The sequence below is a fragment of the Urocampus carinirostris genome, chromosome 1 (genome assembly GCF_059441175.1).
Source record: "Urocampus carinirostris isolate Australia breed hairy pipefish chromosome 1, RoL_Ucar_1.0, whole genome shotgun sequence".
In the NCBI taxonomy this organism is placed as follows: domain Eukaryota; kingdom Metazoa; phylum Chordata; class Actinopteri; order Syngnathiformes; family Syngnathidae; genus Urocampus; species Urocampus carinirostris.
Genome location: NC_142349.1, coordinates 61,425,514 through 61,446,321, shown reverse-complemented (window position 1 = coordinate 61,446,321; position 20,808 = coordinate 61,425,514). Strand labels below are relative to the sequence as shown.

The 20,808-nt window shown below is 40.2% G+C and overlaps 1 protein-coding gene across 3 annotated transcripts in view; it reads left to right on the top strand.

Moving 5' to 3' along the window:
* The first annotated feature begins 1,611 nt into the window (after positions 1 to 1,611).
* Positions 1,612 to 20,808, top strand: part of dtna (dystrobrevin, alpha) — a 66,239-nt gene continuing 47,042 nt past the window's right edge. For all 3 annotated transcript variants that reach the window (XM_088347488.1, XM_088347495.1, XM_088347482.1), the window contains exons 1-2: positions 1,612 to 1,805; positions 17,334 to 17,401. In XM_088347488.1, the coding sequence (XP_088203614.1) occupies positions 17,335 to 17,401 (67 nt within the window). In that variant the 5' untranslated portion in view covers positions 1,612 to 1,805; position 17,334. The remainder of the gene's footprint in view (positions 1,806 to 17,333; positions 17,402 to 20,808) is intronic.

The following is a 20,808-nucleotide window of genomic DNA, read 5'->3' as shown; positions in this document are numbered from 1 at the left end:
GTTTGCCGCGTTAGCCTCTATCTATTTTTTTCGATGCAAACGAAGCGAGCGGTTTGAAGCTACTGTGCGCATGCGTCTGCCACCTCGGATTTCATGTGGTAGTTTGTGTAGTGGAGGGATGTCTGTCTCTTTTTAGAGAACCGGCTTTTTCGGCTCAACTCATTAAAGAGAGCCGGCTCTCAAACGGCTCACTTGCTTTGATGCATTGTATTACGAATTATTATGTTGTACAAAAAGGCAGCACGGCGGCGCAGTGGTTAGCGCGTGTGCGGCACAGTTCTAAGGTTTTGGGAACCTCCTGTGTGGGTTCAAATCCAGCTACCTGACTTCCTGTGCGGAGTTTGTATGTTCTCCCCGTGCTTGCGTGGGTTTCCTCCGGGCACTCCGGTTTCCTCCCACGTTCCAAAAACATGCATTTCAGGTGAATTGGCCGGTCCAAATTGTCCATAGGTGTGAATGAGCGAATGAGTTGTCTGTCCCTGTGTGCCCTGCGATTGGCTGGCAACCAGTTCAGGGTGTCCCCTGCCCACTGCCTGGAGATGGCTGGGATGGGCTCCAGCCTCCCCGCGACCCTAATGAGGATAAGCGGTACGGCTAATGAGATGAGATGAGATGAGAGATGGCCGGTCCAAATTGTCCCTAGGTGTGAATGAGCGAGCGAGTTGTCTGTCCCTGTGTGCTCTGCGATTGTCTGGCAAACAGTTCAGGGTGTCCCCTGCCCACTGCCCGATGATTGCTGGGATGGGCTCTAGCACCCCCGCGACCCTACTGAGGATAAGCGGTGCAGGTAATGAGATGAGATGTTGTATAAAGAAGTTAAGAAAAAGGAAGTATAAAAGGAAAAAATGAAAAAAGACAGGTTTGTGGTAATCCCTTGGATCAGTATATTACTAACAATAATTTTATGCAGAAAATGAATTAATAATTTGAATAAGAAAATGTATTATTCTACTTAATTATATTTGCATGTATTTTTTCCTTATACAGTGAACATCCAAGTTACTTAATTTTTGAACTTTTTTATAATAAACCTCATTCATGTCGAGCAACTCAGTATCTCACAACAAAATGTTAATTAACAATATAAATGATATAACAAAACACGTGTACAATATAACATATTAAACTACATAAATAAACACGTTTGAAAAATAATATGGTGGAAGAATTTTTGCATTTTGAAAGGGCATGGAGCTGTGGAGGTTGACAGGTATGTATTTATTGTAAACTTATTTAAAAGAAACATTCCCGCTGTGGGTAATAATTGATGTAATCTACCCAGGTCAGCCTTTTTATTTATTGATATTTTCTGATCAACCAACACCTCTCACTGGTAAAAATAAAAAAAATAAAAACTCTCCCAGGCTTCGTGTGTGCGGCGATTGAACGCATTACGTCATTGTCCACGGTCTCCTAGCGGACAATTAAATCAAACTTTTCAGAGTCATCATCGGGTATTTTACAAAAGAATTCGGACATACAGAATGCAAATATCCCCCGTTTAAAACCCAAACTTAAATCATCCTGCATTTGGGAAAATAAGAGGACGCACGCTAGCGCGAGTGACGAGATTCCGCATTACGTCATCTCGCAAAGGCCACCCTCGCGCGTGTGCGCGCTTTGCAAAGCACGAATATTCCTTACAACAGCACAGCGAGTACAACAAGACCGACGGGCGCTTTTAGAGATGCGTCCACTGGCTACGAAGGAAGCCTGTTAGCGGGTTGCGAGGTATGCTCCGGTTGCGTCGGCGGTGCAATTCCCGGAGGGACGACGTGGCGTGACATGTCTCGGGATACATTGTGGTAAGTGGCAATGCAGCTGCAATCAAATTGCAACCTTAGGATTTTTGCGTGGCAGACCCCACGCCGTGTAACTGACACTTCTGCAATGATGAAAACATCCGAATGGTGCGTTTAGTGTTCCACACAGGTGTCTCCTGCAGGATGCATGCTGAGCATTCGAGTAGGCGCCTGTTGCTTTTCTGTTTCGCTGCCTTTTTACCTTGTGGGTTCCGTGGATGCTTGACATGGAGTTTTTTTCCTCCGTGGGCAGGCGAGCGGTTAGTTATTTGGCTTTAAGCGGTGAGGTAAATGACCATGTCAGGTTTTGTCCCTTGCTTGCACCTCCACGTTGAGCACAAATTAAGTGATTGTGTGCACTGGGGTGACCTCTAAGCAGGCTTTGCCAAACTTTTGTGGCTTGGACTGGAAATATGCAGGGTGGAATCAAAAGATGTTTTTTTTTATTTACTTTTGCTGTTTTGGCGTTTTTGGTTTTGCATACCCGTCAACCTCCACGGCTCCATGCCCTTACAAACTGTCGTATTTTCCCTTACAAAATACAAAATAATCTTACATCTTTTTTTTCACACGTGTTTATTTATGTACTTAAACATGTTATATTTTACATGTGTTTAGTTATATCATGTATATTGTTAATCAACATTTTGTTGTGAGATCCTGAGTTGCTCGACATGAATGAGGTTTATTATAAAAAAAAGTTCCAAAATTAAGTAGCTTGGACGTTCACTGTAGAAGGAAAAAATACATGCAAATATAATTAAGTAGAATAATACATTTTCTTGTTCTAATTATTAATTCATTTTCTGCATAAACTTATTGTTAGTAATATACTGATTAAAGGGATTACCACAAACCTGTCTTTTTTCAATTTCTCCTTTTATACTTCCTTTTTTTTCTTAACTTCTTTATACAACATAATAATTTGTAAAATAATGCATCAAAGCAAGTGAGCCGTTTGAGAGCCGGCTCTCTTTAATGAGTTGAGCCGAAAAAGCCGGTTCTCTCAAAAGAGACGGACTTCCTTTCACTACACAACTCGAACTCAGTTGACTTGATTGATTTGCCGTTTCGTGATAGTCGGTGTATATCGGATGGTACCCATAATTGACAAATTGGCGTTTTTCCGTAAGGATTTTCTCATACGTCGTACACGTCTTAAAATGCATAATAAACAGACATTGAACGGCAGAAACGTACAGGTTGACAGGTATGGTTTTGTGATACTGACTCTTGTAGATTACTCACCAATACTACCGCTTTACGCTTAAGACTACTGTTTTTTTTTCATTAAAAACGCCCACCAATTTAATAAAACAAATCCACCACATTTTCAAATTCAAACAAAAAAATAATCTGTACTCCAGTCTAATTATTCAGTCTACAGCTGCTTTACTTTGAAGCAAGAGTCTTTGTGCGTCAATAAAGCTCTTTATCCAACAATCATATTAGATTGTGGTAAAAGTTCTCCACATCCATTCCTAAAGTCCCAGTGTCTAAAATCTGACCACTAGATGGCACTGTTGTTCAATGTAAATTAAAACAAGTGCCACAGCCAGTAGAAAGATGACAGACAAAAATGGCGGAGACCCATAAATCCATTACCTGGCTTTAAACGGTGAGTAAATGACCATGTTAGGTTTCGCACGTCCACGTTGAGCACAAATTAAGTGAGGTACAGTGGGTGCCGTGGATCCTCAGTAGGGTCGTGGGGGTGCTGGAGCCCATCCCAGCCATCGTCGGGCAGTGGGCAGGGGACACCCTGAACTGGTTGCCAGCCAGTCGCAGGGCACACAGAGAACAACACATTCACATCTAGGGACAATTTTGACCGGCCAATTAACCTTTTTGGAATGTGGGAGGAAACCGGAGTGCCAAGAGGAAACCCACGCAAGCATGAGGAGAACATGCAAACTCCGCACAGGAAGGTTGGTAGCTGGATTTGAACCAATGACCTTAGAACTGTGCCGCACACGCGCTAACCACCGCGCCGCCGTGCTTAGGTATCAATTCCACTATGTGAAAGAAATGCCAATTTCTAGACCGATGGTTTTTCTTTTATAAAAAATAACATTGATATCATAGATCACATTTTTTTTCTTAGTATTCGAATCAATGGGGTCCCACCACCCAACCAAGTTAAAAATTACAGATGCATCTCAATGAGTTTAAAAACTTTATGCTAACATTTAAATGCAAAGAACTCAACGCTACACGTTTTCTCCCATTATCTTACAAATCCATCCCGACTCTCATTATTGCCTCGGGAATTGTCTAGTTTTTTATTTTTTTTGTAAAATGACAAATAAGAAGAAAAATACACTTGGTTATATAACCTGGTGGCGGCTATTTTGAAACTTGATATTCAGGGTTGACGACATTGAAGAAGAAGAAAAAAAAGAAATAGGTTGTTATGAGTAATGATCTTGGATCAGAGACACTGAGCTCCTAAAAATAAATAAATACAATTTAAAGCCCCCGCGACCCTACTGAGGATAAGCGGTACGGCTAATGAGATGAGATGAGACAATTTAAAGCAAAGTATGCCAAGGGCCTGCCTATCGGGCAACCACAGTACTCGCTTTCTAAACACAGCCTTGATTGGTATTTGAGGTTAGAGAAAAAGCAATGTCATCATTCCTTGCGAACAGACTTCCAAAATTGCCGCCCTTGAAGATGGATATGAGGATTGTGCTTCTTAACTCTTGATTTGACACACTAAATGCCATTTTAAGACTTGGTACATATAATTTCAAGTACTACTATACTTCCTATCCCATTAGATTGTATTTTCCCACCATTTCTTTTACTCAGACACCTGCACACTACCTGCTTTTAACAGCCTCTCATGTTCCCAGCAGTGTTGGGAATAACGCTGATATAAATAACCCCATTACCTAACGACGTTCTTTTTCGGTAACGGGGTGATCTAACTAACTAATTCTTACAACGCTGTTATCATTACTTACAATCTAAAGGGGTTCATTACTTTGTCTCTTCTTCTGCGTAAGGATGATAAGTCCTAGGAGTTTGATTTATTTATTCTACACCACAGTGTTGAACACACTTGATATTGTTCAACTGTTTACTCTTGTTGTTTAAGAATATTTCAAGTACAGTAGCATATGTCTACTTGAGCAGTTGTCTGACTAGAGATTGGGATTTATTCTAGAGAGTGAAACTGATTTTAGATTGTTTTAGAATTGAAATTTGTTTTAAACAAAATAGTACACTAGGGTATGTCTACTTGACCAGTGTTCTCAGGTTGTGAGAGTTAGACTTTATTAAATTCACTTTCTCTTTTTTACTGCTGATTGTTATTTTACTATACGGTTTACTTTTTATTTTAGTTGCACTTTAAATTTGGATAAATCTGTTGCTGGTGAGGTTAGATAAATACTACAAGGTTCCAAAACACCTGTCTGTTCTTCTCTATTCAACTGGCTCAAATACTGCTTGGAAATTTTCAAATTATTTGATATACAACAATATATTTTTGAAGTTACGAAAATAGCTACTACTAGTTGATTTTACTACAGATTAATTCCATTGCTAACTTGGTTACTTTTTGGAAGAAGTAGTAACTATAACTAATTACTTTTTTAAGTAGTGTACCCAACAATGTTTCTAACACACTGACAGCTAGTGATCAGGTAGCAAAAGGAAGATAAAGCATCTCCCTTTAGCTAAAAGTGAGAGAAGCTACTGTAGTTTATAGTATCATGGTGCAAAAAACAACTCCCGACCAATTGGTGTTAACAGCTGCCGGTGCCTCAGGACGCAGTAGACTGAAACTCAAGAAAGTATGTTTGTGTACAGAAATGTCTCACAGTGATGTAAACCTACTCACTACAGAGGACAAAAATCACTTGTGTACACAAATAAACTTGAAGTATGTGGTTTGTGTATCGAGAATTAGAAAACAATTAGAGAAGAACCACTCACTTTTGTACTTCACGGCATCGCAGGTTGTAAAATAACCAGCGATCCACTATTCCCGATTGTATATTGCTGAGAGCAGAATCCAGCAGGGTGCATTTTCGTTGGGATTGACCAATTTTTTGCTGTTCTGACCACCAAAAAGGGAACTGCACTCACCCTGCATTCCATTATTCCCAATTGCCTATTGTTTCAAGCAGGGACAGGCAGTTTTGTTATTTCCGCCTAAAATGAAATGCACTCATGCATAGCGATAAGCAAGGGATCCAAGTATTTTGTTTTAAAAACCCAAATAATATCTTGTATACATTTTTATTAGAATTAATACAGCCTTCCAAGCATTTTTTGGGGGGCCGGGATATGATTCAGCTGCCGGTTTACCGTCATTCAAGAGTAGTTTTGTCAACTCTACAATACAGAGCCCTCTAGTGGTCAATTTTTACACAATGTACCTTAAAGAGAGTATTATTTTTCGTGATTTTTTTCTGAATACCAGGTATTTATTTAAACATTTAAGACAGTTTCATGTAGAGGGGTGGGGATTTTATTTACCCATGGTATCAGTACCTGGCATCAATAATCACGCAAGAGTGGTGTCTCAATAATATTTTGATTATGTCAAGAACAGGAACAGGAGGAGGACCCAGATGCGTGACGTTTCTCACACAAGCTTTATTTTACGGGAAATGGGGCAGTCTTGCACAATAACCCAAACGCCAGTGATTCGGCGATCGTTGGGCGGAAGACGTAAGGCAGCAGTCTGGCGTGGAGTGACAGGACACCAGAGGTCGACGAGATCGATACCAATTGCATGAGCAGATATCGGACAGATGGGGTTGATACCAGACAGGACGGGACAGACGGGATTGATATCAGGCACTTGAGACTGGAGTCCGATAACAAACAGAACAAAATAGCCTGGAACGATACTGGACAAAAATAGACGGGAACGATACTGGACAGGAAAAACAAGCAGGAAACCAGACAGAATCAAAACACATGTCAGGTTCGTTGACGGACTGACAAAGGGAGAGTGAGAGCACTGTGGTTAAATAGGAGGGAAGCCAATCCGTCAAAGAGCCGCAGCTGGCGCCAAATGGGCATGGCCAATTGGGCGCCATGGGCAACCGTGACGGATCAAATGTGATATCAAATGTATTTAATGTTTTCATACTCAAGGGGACTTATAGTCAAAAAAATATTATTTTCTAATTTTATTTTTTACCTTAAGCACGATTCTGGAAGTCATTTTAGTGGATTCCACGATTATATGTTTAAAATATTATTATTGTTATTATTCTTTTATTTTATTTTATTGATGATATTACTACAGTATTTCCTATACAGTTTGTGTATATATTATATAATTGTGTTTTTTTTGTTGAAATAATTTTAATTCTATTATTTTTTGCATATTATTTATAAAGTATATAAAACATGAATGTCTCTATTTACCCTGGTTTAGAAAAATTTGGAATGTGCATTCTTAGCCAGGTCCCTTGGCAAGGTTTTATTCCCCAAGGCTGTCGGTGGTTAATGGTATGTATGCAATGGTTTCTCTTTTAAGGGCATTTATTTTCCAATGCTTGCCAGTGTGACAGTAGAACAGACAAGGAGGGGTGGAGGGTTGAGGTTGGAGGGTACAGGCGAGTAATGTGTGCTGGGCTCGTGCCAGCAACGAGGTTTAGGGTCTTGCAACCGGAGCACCAGCAAAGCTGCACAAGAATGTGGAGCCTTCTCATTTGATAGTTAAAGATAGAGGCACACAGGCCCACGTTCTAATTTCAGGCACATCTTCGGCCCAACAGCCCGGGCTCCTTTCTCGTAATGCTTCCTTTGGCCTTGCGTGCTTCTTATTCCGTCAGGATTTTCTAATAAGTCAAGACAAGGCAGGCGGAAGGAGTCGCGGCATGGTGTTTTATGAGAGGTAGGGTACGCCATGATTCGTTTTGGCCGCTTTAATATCTACTCATGCGCTAGATTGTATCAATCTCTGTTATTCCCTAAAATGATAACAGTCTGCCGAAGGTCACATGACTCTGACGTGAAGTGCACATGCCGCTATCGTTGTTAATCTTTTAAAAGTGCGTATGTTTGCGTTTATACTCATTCACGGTCTGGGAGAGATGATGAATGGGGCGAGCTTGAAGTGTGACATTGGACTGGGGCTGCTGGTGGCGGTGGCCCGATATGTACACACCTCAAAGCACACTCGACGTGGCCTTGTAATGAATCAAGCACTACTTCATGACCGTTCCTTGTCCTAAAACGATCATCATAAGAGTTCTTCTGTTGTCTTCAGGTTCATCGTGGTTGGCATTCGAGCCTCAAGTTTAAGGGTTCTGTCATCAGCTCAAAGCCTTCACTGCGTTTACATACGGACAATAATCGGATTCTAAACTTAATATTGCCAGTATTTCTATTATTTAAATCCATGTTAACAACAAGAGAATACGATTGAGGTCTTGACTAAGAGAGTATGTAGTGCAGAAGTTGTGGGAAATATAATGAAAGTCAAGTCAAGTCATGTTTATCTGTATAGCCCTTAATCACAAAGAGTCCCAAAGGGCTGCACAGATCAAAGACTATTGCAAACTACAGACTATTATGACACCATCCCTCATCTAAAACCTTCATGAGGGCAATTAATACACATGTTATCAACATAAAATGTAGATTGTTCATATGCTATAGAGTAGAAGTGTGTTTTAGGCTTAGAGTTAAACATTTCCACTGAGGTTGCAGACCGAATCTCAGCACCAGGGCCCGGATGGAGAATGCTCTCGAACCTGCGGATCTCTTCTTGGCTCTTGGGATCACTAGTAGACCAGCGTTTTCAGAGCGGACGCTTCAGACCGGAACATAGGGCAAAATTAAATCAGAAAGATATGAGGGAGCAAGTCCATGCATGAATTTGTATACTACCAACAGAACCTTAAATTCACATCTTAAGCTAACAGGGAGCCAATGCAGGTTAGCTAAATTCGGGGTAATGTTAACAAACTTTCTTGTCTTAGTTAAAAGCCTCGCTGCAGCATTTTGCACCAGCTGAAGGCTCTTGATTTTGGACTCTGGGAAGCCGGAGAGTAGTGCATCACAGTAATCGAGACGGGAAGTAACAAACAAGTGAATTATAATCTCTGCATCTAACTTGGACAGCATAGGACGAATTTTAGCAATGTTGCGAAGATGAAAGAAAGCTGTTCTAGTAATATTCTTCACGTGTGTTTGAAAGGACAGATCGGGGTCAAATATGATACCCAAAATCTTAACTGAGTCACTCTGTGTGATGTTACATTTGTCAATTTTCAGAGCAGTTTTTGAGAACAAGTCACGGCAGTTAGAAAGGAAGGCCTAAATATGGCTTGATGAATAGGGTGAAACGTGCTCTGGATGTCGTTTAATTTAATGGACGCAAAACTGTGTTCTAGGCATGGTTGCGAATGGCGAAGGATAGTTAAGAATGACTGATATCGAGGTAGCTCAAACTGACTAACCTGGGCTCATGGGTGGCTTGCTGGGGCCAGCGGGGTGTGCTGGTGGGGGTTCAGTATGGACGAGGTGTGGTCAAATCATATGATGAGGAGGAGGTAAGCCCTTGTATGCTGTCGGGCCTCTGCTGATGAAGGGTTGTACGGCACAGCAACTAACCTCTTGTTAATTTGTGGGCCTAATGTTGTTTCAGGTTGGGCAGAGCTAAGTAGAAGGAATGTATAGTGAATGTGAGTGTGTTCTAGCCACCTCCCACTGTGATATGTCTTTGGTATAAGAAAAAAAAGAAAAGGTATACGCAACACGCAGGGATATTTGTATACCCAAAACACTTGTAATGCAGAGACTCAGCCCCTAAATAAATGTTGATTTCTTAAGGGTAATTCTATCAGATTTGTGCCCCTTTGGCAAACATATCACAGTTGGATCCATCAACATGTAGGGTAATTCTTAACTTTAGGCTAGCCACATACAAGCATATATTGTAAACGGATGGGACCCAGCAATGGAGCCCACTTTTGGATCACAGAGGAACCAAGCACAGTACACTGTAAATGAGTCATAAGAATTGCTCCAGAAATCAGATTATTCCCTGGATGTAAAAATAGTTACTGAAAACTTATTGCTTTATTAATACATAATAATGTCCAAATCAAGTGTTATTTTTTCTCATTTTCCTATGATTTAAGTATGATGTTCAGCTGAAAATGTGAAAATAGTATATAAAATGAGCAAAATGTGAGGAAATTGTATATGGATTTTATTTGTGCCACTTTTATTTTTATACGCTAACAATAATCCTATTTTTTTACCATTTCAATTCTCATAAATTCATTCTTAAAACTTCCCAAGTTATTGGACATCTGCCATACCAGATTATGTTTCATGTTTTCAGGAATTAATTTCTAATTTTACTCCGAAAAACAATACAATTAAAATCCAGACCTTACCTCACTAAGCATTAAAGGAAGAACATGATTACATTGGGTAGAAGTAATATTTTTTTATGTATATATTTAAAGATTATTGTGTTTTTGCTTTTTTTCTAATTATCTATTTTCTTAAAAGAAAGAACTTTTTATATGTGAAAAGAATACAATATGGAAACTAAATAAATAATCAATGTCAATCGTATCATAATTCTTATTAAGTCCTAGCACCAGTGAGCAAATTAGGACAGATATTTGGGCTGCTCAGATTATTCTTAGGTCTTGCTAGCGCCCATTAACATGATATATTTATGACAGGGTTCGTCCCGGTGCTTGAAATCCTTGAAAAGGCTTGAATTTTAATTTTGTGTTTTCAACTTTTGAAAAGTCGTTGAATTTTGGGTGAAGGAATTGTAAATGCTTGAAATTGTCCGCTTAAAAATGATTTTGACATTGCTCTCTGGAGGCTTCGCTTTGCCATTGCATTTCTTCTTCCCTCATGATTAACTGCAGCTGGTATTAGTTGGTTCGGCATTGTAAGCGTAATCGCCCCCTACAGGTTGCGCCTAAGAAGATGGGTGCATGCTACACCCAAAAAGAGCACTATGCGATGTGTAGTAGTGCAAGGATTAAGTAGCAGTTATTAATTATTAATAATTTGTTTTGGGCTATTTTTTAATGTTTTGTTCTGCACCCCTTATCCTCAGTAGGGCCACTAGGGTGCTGGAGCCCATCCCAGCTAACCCTGGGCAGTGGGCAGGGGACACCCTGAACTGGTTGCCAACCAATCGCAGGGCACACAGGGACAGACAACTCACTCGCTCATTCACACCTAGGGAATATTTGGACCGGCCAATTAACCTGACATGCATGTTTTTGGAATGTGGGAGGAAACCAGAGTGCCCGGAGGAAACCCACTCAAGCATGGAGAGGACATGCAAACTCCGCACAGGAAGTTTGATCCCTTGACCTCAGAACTGTCTGACTTTGAAAGTCTTTGAAAAGTGCTTGACGTTGGCTATGAACAGGTTTTACAAATCCTGTTATTAAAATACTTTAATATAGAGGGAACAATATGCTTATATTCCCTGTCCTTTTGTTACCCCCTTCCTTGTCAAATTTTTCAAACAGCATTCTTAGTCAGTTGACTAGAGAAGAACAGACAGGTGTTTTGGAACCTTGTCATATGAATTGCACCTCACTAGCATCAGATGTATCCTATATTTAAAGTGCAACAAAAATAAACAGTAAACAATATAGTAAAATGACAATCTAAGTCTCACAACATGAGACCACTGGTCAAGTAGACATAACCTACTGTATTTCAAGTATTTTTACACAGCCAAAGTAAACAGTTGAAATATACAAAGTGTGTAAAACAGATAAATCAAACTCCTACAACCTGAGACAACTGTTCAAGTAGAAATAAGCAACTGCTCTTCAAATATTTGGTTCACAGCAAAAGTCAACAGTAAAAAAATATAAAGTGTCTCATTCCTCTCTCTCAGTCTCTCATTCCCTACCCTCTCCTTCTGTCCCTATCTTTCCCCTCTCTTTCTATGATGGCTGACAAAACATCTCTCAGTGAGGAGAGAGCAGCAGTTTTGGGACATTTAGCATTAAAAGATGCGGAACCACCACTAGTTTGCCCAAATGAGATGTAAAGTAAAGTTAATTTAATAGCGCTCTTTTTCAAGATATTACGGTCGGACGTTCTCCATTGTGTGACCACATTGGTATTAGTTATTGCAGATGTCTGCTGTGTTAAGTCAAATGAGAGCCTTGTTCACGCTCGCGTCTTGTTGGTGAATAATAATGCCGAAAGGCTGACCGAGGATGTCCTGCTTATCTTCCTTCCGCACAAGAAGAGATAAAGTAACGCAACACTTTTAGTCCTCAGGTACAATAACGGCATCGTAACGGTGGAAAAATATAGTTAGATTACCCCGTTATTGAAAAAAATAACATCGTTTTGTGACGGCGTCATTGTAAATGTAAATGGTCTGGATTTATAAAGCGCTTTTCAAGTCACTGAAGACCTCCCAGAAGACACTTACCCATTCTCACACCCTCACACACCGATAGCAGGGTCAGCCATGCAAGGCAACTACCTGCTTGTCGAGGGCATTAGGGATTCAGCATCTAGCCCGAGGACACTTCGACGTTTAACCCAATCAAACCTGCGACCTCTTGATCCCAAGACGAGTGCTTTACCTCCTGAGCTATTGCCGCCCTATTTATACCAAACAGCAGGGTTGGGTAGGGTCACTTTAACTTGATTACTTTCAATTACTTTCGGATTACTCCAACACCAAATATGCTAAAAAAAGACAAAATAAACTAAATATGAATAAAATTATGACTCACAACACGTGGTAAGCTTTCTCTCCTGGCTTTGATCTCTTTGATCTCCGGCAAAACTAACATAAAATGCGACACAAAATGAAAATAAATCCAAACAGCTTGCCAACATCATTTTTGCCGTTCCATGTATTCCGTCACTCCCCAAGCCTGCACAAAACTTTGTAATTTTATTCATATTTAGTTTCTTTTGTCTTTTATTAGCATATTTGGTATTGGAGTAATCCAAAAGTAATTGAAAGTAATCAAGTTAAAGTAACCCTACCCAACCCTGCCAAACAGTGTTATACCAAACACTCCCTAAAATATCAGACAATAGAACCTCCTATGCATGCATATAGTATTTTAAACTGCATCATAAAAACAAAACTGTAACAGCAATCAAATAACCTTACAACCTTACAAGTGTCAAGATAAGTGAGTCACTGTGATCCAAAGAACATTCATCTTTTCACTTTTGCTTCCAAAGTATATCTGTATTACTTTCATTAGAGCAGCTCCCCCCCAATTCGGTCTCCTTTTACAAATTTCTAAGACACAAAAAACGTTTTAAAACCTGCCTTAGGAGTTGTTTTAACGACCTTGAACATGATTCTTACCACCACCCCAGCTCCCCCGAGCCAGATGAGCAGGTTGGCACGGAGCATGGCAGCCTTCGCCGCCAGTTAATGAATAATCTTGTGAATGTGTCATCCGTTGTTGCCCCGAATGGTCGGCAGATGAAAAGCGAGCTTCTCGTGAGGGCTCCGATTTCTATCTCGCCTTTTCAAGGTTCGCCATGTACTTGAGTTATGGCTGTTGAGAGTAGGGGCAGACAATACAGGCTTGAAAAATGCTTTTTTTAATATATATTTCTCCTGCGAAGCTTTGTGGAAACCCAAGGTTGGTTGTGTGTTAGCGATGTAGCTTCTCTTGTGATTATATTTGCAACAAAGATGAAAAGAACAATAAAGTACTTCATGACTTTTCCACTTGTAGTTTTTAGTTAAAAAATGGATATATTACTTAAGAGTCCAAAATCAAGAGCTTTCAGCTGGTACAAAATGCTGCAGCGAGGCTTTTAACTAAGTAAAGAAAGTTTGATCACATGACCCCGGTTTTAGCCAACCTGCATTGGCTCTCTGTTAGCTTAAGATGTGATTTTAAGGTTCTGTTGGTAGTATACAAAATCATGCATGGACTTGCTCCCTCATATCTTTCAGATTTAATTTCCCCCTATGTTCCGGTCCGGAGCCTTCGCTCTGAAAACACTGGTCTACTAGTGATCCCAAGTGCCGAGAAGAGATCCGCAGGTTCGAGAGCGTTCTCCATTCGGGCCCCAGTGCTGTGGAATGCTTTTCCCTCTGAGATTTGATCCGCAACCTCAGTGGAAATTTTTAAATTTAAGCTTAAAACACACTTCTATACTATAGCATATGAATAACCTTTATTTTTTTTGACAATATATTTTGATTATTTGTCATTGCAACATCCATTGTAGCCTGGTCATCCTGGAAGAGTGATTAGTCTATGTGCGGTCCCTTTTCTAGATTTCTTCATTTTCCTCATGTTGAGTTTTTTGAGTTTTCCCTTGCCCTCATGCAGGTTTTAGATCACGGGATGGTGTAATGATAGTCTGTGGTTTGCAATAATCTGTGGTCTTTGCAGCCCTTTGAGACTCTTTATGATTAAGGGCTATACAAATAAACATGACTTGACATGACTGCAGTTATTTGACAGCGGAACAAAAATGTTTACTTAAATTATACATTTTTCACTTTTTACCACATTTTGCAACTGGACTTAGTATCTGTAGGAATCCAAAGAATTGTAATTAATTCAAGGTATGTAAAACCCTGAGTTACTAAAAAGGGCAAAAGTCTAGCTAGAAAACACAAATTATTTTAACCCAAGTATTTTTGTTTTCTGGTGTGATAGGTGTTTTTTTTTTAAATTAAAAATATTCAATTACCTGGCAAAATTATTTTTGCAAGGATATTTTACACACAACATCCACACCATTGTGTTAAATGCTAACATATTCAAATGATGCAGTCAATTTGTTGAAGCAGAAAGCCTTAGACCTGCTGCGTCACCCGTGCCACAACTACCGCAAAACCGAACACTCAACAAACAAAAGGAACAGCAGTGATAACATCAAGTTGTCTCTTAATGGCACAGCATGTTTAGGAGGAGATAAATCTGAACTGTGAGCAAAAAAAATTAAATGAAACTAATTAAACTGAATCATATTGAAATATTATAGCAACATGTTATATGAAATACTGTCAAATCCCGTGTGATGACAAGTAAGCGTGTAAATGCTTAAAGTTGCAAAATGGAATGCAAAAAATGTACACAAAGTTGTCGAAGGCTGAGAAGTTGTAAAGCCGATCTTTAACTCGTCTCTCCCGACCATAAAAATGTGTCTAAACCCTTTGTTAACTCCTTAAGTCCATCTTAACATATTAGTGCATTTTTTTCCCTCACCCACTGTGGTTCAAAGAACCTCAAGTGACTGTTTTCCATGACTGGGCTCAGAAAAAACAAAACCTGCTGATTTTAAATCCCGGTACATTTTTTTTAATTGCACCACACGTGTCTCCAGAAAACGACTAATTACTGTCAAAGTAATACAAAATAAAGAAAGCATGCCTGAGTGACTTTTCAAGCCTTTCATACTTAGAAAATGGCCGTCCCCACAGAGCTTCATCACATTAATGGTGTTTACAATGGAAAAAAAAATCTCGGTAAACTTTGCCCGTCTCATATTGGGGAAGGGGGTGTGGGGTGTTGCTATGGCAACAAGACGCATGACTAAGTGTATTAGATTGCATCGGACAGAGTTCGGCAAAGCTTGGTGCCTAGCCGTCTCTCAGCTGTTTCCTCTGCCACACTTCTTTGAAAGTCTTGTCCTTGTCTTTGTTTTGTTTGCTCACCTCTACGCACAAGCACAAGTTTTTTTTAGCGTTGCAAAAAAAAGAACATATTAAGAGGGGACCGCCTTTGTGTCCTTTTCAATTTGCAAACTTTTTGAGTACTTGAATAGTACAAACACTGTTCAACCAATGTCTGGACATACTTGCAAGATCTTTATGTCATTTTGACACATTTTAGGCTTCAAATTTAAAGCGAATAATGTTTTCCCTGAACATGTGAGCCACAATCGTGAAGTGGGACCACATTTTTTAACATTTTATATCATATTTACAACAACAAAACTGAAAAATAGGTTTTGCCTGGTCTTCCAACTCTCCCAACTGACTCGAATGATCCAATTATAAACCAAATGACAACTAAAAATGACAAACAGTAGACTTTTGTGTCGTTGAGTCTCAGTTTAAATATACACGGGTGAACAGATAGCTTTATGAAGACCAAGGAACACACCAGGAAGAAGATTTTGCAACATTTACACATCTCCTCGAGCACTGTGCGAGCAATATGAAGAGGGCATAAAACAACTGCAAACCCACTAAGACCTGGCCGCCCCTCTAAACGTTCAGCCAAAACAAGGAGAAAACCCATCAGAGAATCAGCCAAGAAGCCCATGATCACATTTGGATGACCTGCAGGCATACACCGTTGAGTTGGGACAGTCTGTGCACAAGACGAATATTCATCATGCGCTGCATTATTCTGCCCTTTAATAAAGACTGCCCAATTCCAAACCTGATTGAGGCCCTCTGGGGGAAGGTAGTGCACCAGATCGTGACATTACCTCCCACTCAAAGGCCGGATTCTAGATGGACCAAAAACATGAAGACAGAGGCTGCATCAAAGAGACCTTCACTGGAACAGCGGACGGCTGAAGGTCCTTATCTGTCCCCACCGAAACAGAGCCGGAAGCAGCCAAGGACCCCTTTCCCTGCCGCCAGGACTGGGACCTTCTTGCCATTGGGACTTGGGCACTCAAGGGTATTTGTGTACCTGCTGAAGCACAGACCAGAAGTGACCGTGGGACCTTCTCCACCAGAACAGAAAACAGAAGCAGCCATTACCGCCAATAAACAGTAAACCGGTGTAGCAGACCGTCCATTGATGCCAAAAGTAGAATGGGACACAGGAGATTGACACTTCCTGCTGGGTCTTCTGATGGTCGGGTCATTATGTCATGATTTCGAAAATGCCCCCAAAAATAAAATTGTCATTTTGAGTCACCTTTGTTTGTATTCTTCCTCGTGATTTCAGCAGTCGTTTCCAGTTCCACAACTGAGTACAGTGACATCTAGTGGCTAAATAATACATAATAATAATAATAATAATAATGACTATTAATGTGAATGCAGCCCACACAAATTATGGATTTATTTCTTACTGGTTGATTTTCATTTTTTATGTTTATTTTTTATTTTTAGATCTTATTTTGTGTAGCCAATTTAAAAAAAAACTTTTAAGAACAGCAGAATGTTTTTGTCAGAGGTTTTCTTTTGGAAAACCCAGTTCAGCCCAACCTCAGCCAGACGCTAGCTCCAGCGGCCCCCAATAAAATTGAGTTTCAGACCCCTGTCTTAGAGCATCTGATTGGATTTTGCAGGTGTACCTAATGAAGTGTTGAGTGTATTTGTTCCGAAGCACGAAAAACAAAAAGCGCCCAAATCCGAGTTGCGGTCACGCCGAACGCTTGTGGTCTCATTATCTCCGCCGGCGTTGATGAAGTGGTTAGAGTCTCGCACGCACAACGGTTTTATCAGCCGCCTTCTGACGCTTCAGGGAATTAAGTCGGAAACATTTCGCGTGTTCAGTCATCAAGCCGTGATTTTTATGAGGACGACGCTAAAAATCAGGAGCGCGTAGATTGACTTTTACTCTCTCTTTTTCTCTCCATCAGAATGATTGAAGACTGCGGACGGAGCGGGGAAAACATGGCCGACAGGAGGCAACTGCTTGTCGAGATGAGTAAGTAGCGAGGGCCACGCCACCGTTTTCTGATTCGTGCTGGCCTCCCTTCACCCGTCGGCCAGTAAAATTGAGTTTGCATATAGGATGGAGATGAAATCGGCCAGATTGATGATGAACTGTTATGGGATGACATCACGCCATTTCCCAAATACTGCAGCGTACTTGTAGCGTAATAAAGTAAGGAAATGATGAGATGTGATGACGCACTTTCTCTTTGGAGTGGTGTGCCTCAATTAAAAACTGTAATTAGCTACAGTTATTTGTTATTTCATTGAAAAAGGGACACCCAGAAGTAGCGCGTTACTCTGAATATAACTTTCTAGTAAACAATTACTCCATATACCAGAACTTGCACATAAGCGAACCTCCTTAAACTTCTTTAAAATAACCAGATAATAAAATCAAGAGAAAGAAATGTGTACATCACCTTGTTCAAGCAATGAACCCTTCATATTTTTTGTCTAGTGTAATCTAAAGAGCTTGGGCACTTAACACAGCCGAGACACTCCATATCCATCTTGTCTTCTGTCTTCAAACTACTCTCTGTTTCTTAGTAATCTCCAAGACGTTTTCTTTTTTTTCTCCAGGCATGGTGTATTGCAAAAATATCTTTACAAAAAGAAAAACACCATAATTCAGCACCTTTTTATCATAAAATCTGTGCTCATGTTTGCCCCATTGATTTTGTTGTTCCTGTGTAAGCCCCCTCCCTGAGTGCTGCCTGCTATTCACTACTGGTAAAACATATTACCGTATTTTCACAACGATAGGGTGCACCATGTGAAATGGTGCAGTGTCCGTAGCTGGTTCTGTATCTTTATTTAACACTACAGAAGGCGCACCCGCACGACAGGGAGTGGGTGCCCTCTGCTTGTATGAAATGTTTCCCCTTGTGCATACGTAGTGCAAATGCTCTGTGCTTTACTCTTGTATTACATTTTCAAAAAATTAAAGACAAAGATGTTTTAGTAGCGTTTGTGTGAGGGGAAGGACATTTTTAGCAGGCAGACAACACAGACAAGCATGCAAGTGTGTATATTTAAAAAATACAGTGGTAGCTATTGTGATCTATTTAAGTATTGATTACAAAGTAAAACACAAAGATAAAAACTTGTTTGTCTGTTTTTCAGCTTCCTTTACTTGCGAACCTTCGATTAATTACTGTAATCTTCAATTATCTCGCGACTCCTCGGTTTCCATTTTCTTTCGCACAGAGTAGAAATCAACACACCATTGCGGACAAAAACACGGAGAGCATTCAATGGAAGGGAAGTGAGGTTTTAATTCAGATCTGTTCTGCTGGTAGTACAATAACCTTCAAATTGCTAAATACGCTACGGTGTTAAAATCCATGATCACTTCCGCTAACATAGCTGGATATGATGGCAATCAAACAAGAAACACTTAAAGGAGGCACATAGAAGTCACATTTACTGGTGGTTAGAATTGTAAACGTTCTCACAAAAACATTGGATTTCATCCAAAATTGTTGTCTTTGGTATGACCTGTAACTTATAAGTCTCGGGGGAGAGCTCCCAACCCCTCACAATCTGAAAAACAATCTGACTTTTATCTGCGCCTCATGGTATTGAAAATACGCTAACCAAAAATATGAATATTAACTGACCCCTTGATTTCAATATTTCATTTCATAGTTGCTTGGATGTAAGCACAAACGGTAGGGAGAATATCAGAATATCACTAGGCATGTTTATTTGTATAACCCTTAATCACAAGAAGTCTCAAAGAGCTGTACAGACTACAGACTCTCATTACACAATCCCTTGATCTAAAACCTACATGAGGGCAGGGAAAAACTCAAAACCTCAGTGGGAGGAAATTAAGAAACCTTGAGAAGAACTGCATATGAGATAATCCCCTTCCAGGATGAGCAGGCCAAAATTGATGCTGAAAGGGCATATATATGTCATTCATAAGCTATATAATATAAGTGTATTTTAAGCCTAGAATTTACAGTCCACCCCCTTAGATCTCACAAATATTTAGGGGAAACACTGAATCGGCTACAATTTTTTTTTGCCATGTATCAGTTAAAACATCACACTTCCACATTACATATTGAGTGCTACAATTAAAATTTGCAAGTTTCCTACCTTGCCCTGGATGGTGCATAGGATGCTGAACTTTTGAGAAAAAGCATGGGAAAGGACAGCAAAGTCCATGTCGGGCAGCTGCCCATTAAGCCCCTCCAGCACAAGGTCTTAGCTGGTCACCACATCGCTGATGAGCTCCACAGAGATTGCAGCCTGGATGGCCCCAGCACGGCCTTGGGAGAGGCAACCATTCCATTCCTGTTGTATTAGTGTGGGGAGAAATCAAGCACTTTTGTACTCCATGCTTAAGACGGTGCCACCATAACTGTAATCCTTTTCTTTTAAATGCAAAGATCAGGACACTCAAGAATGGTGGTGCTGCTGCCTGGGGGCGGACTCCCTAAGGCAGCAGGTCCAAAAATACTTGTATGACGGAAAACACACACCACATAGCAGTCAGTTGTCACCATGACCACCAATGAGAATTATTGTTATTATAATAGTTACTCTTATATAGTATGCTGAGAATGGATGGAGAGAGGAGACAGCAATGATAATGATGATATAGCAAATATGGGTATGGATTCTGCTACATATAAGAAATACAAATTTCTCCACTTAGAATTATTTATGATTAACATTAGTATGATAGTTAATTGTATTTTTGCCCATTATTCAAATCAATGTTTTGTTTTTATTTTTTTATCAGAAGGATGTTAGGCACTACATATTACACACTGTCTGTCAGACAGGACGAAAGAAAGACTTGCGCTCGTTTCTTGGTTTTATTGAAAGGAAGGAAATGACAAGGTGGGATTCTTCGATCCGTTGGTTGGCGGATTGGCGGAACTTGACAGGCGGGTGAAGGCTTGACGGGAATGGTCGCGGACAGGCGTAATCGTAGTGTTCGGAAAAGAGTTCAGGAGTCAGACGGGCAGGGCAGATTACAGAAATGGGTCGGCAACGGAGATCAATCAGAAGAAAACAGGGAGCAGGCAAAGAGTCAGAGGTACGGGCTTACAGAGCTGAAGGCAACAGGTAGCGTGAGTACAATCAGACAAAGTGTTACCGGAAGCTGGGGATTTAAATGTACAGGGTGCACCAATCAGCTGTCCTGGCTGTGGGCGCCTAATCCTGAACACAGGTGTTCCCGATCCGGGTGATTGTGACACTGTCCCTTTAACAGAATTTTTTAAATTTAAAATATCGTTACTAACAAATCATTTTGTTAATTTCCTGCGTAAATGTGTACGTAATAATTACATTAAAATACATATAATAATATAATCATTTTTGTCAGAATTTGCTATTCTAGAAAAAATAGTAAACCAAAGTTATGGGTGATTTTTA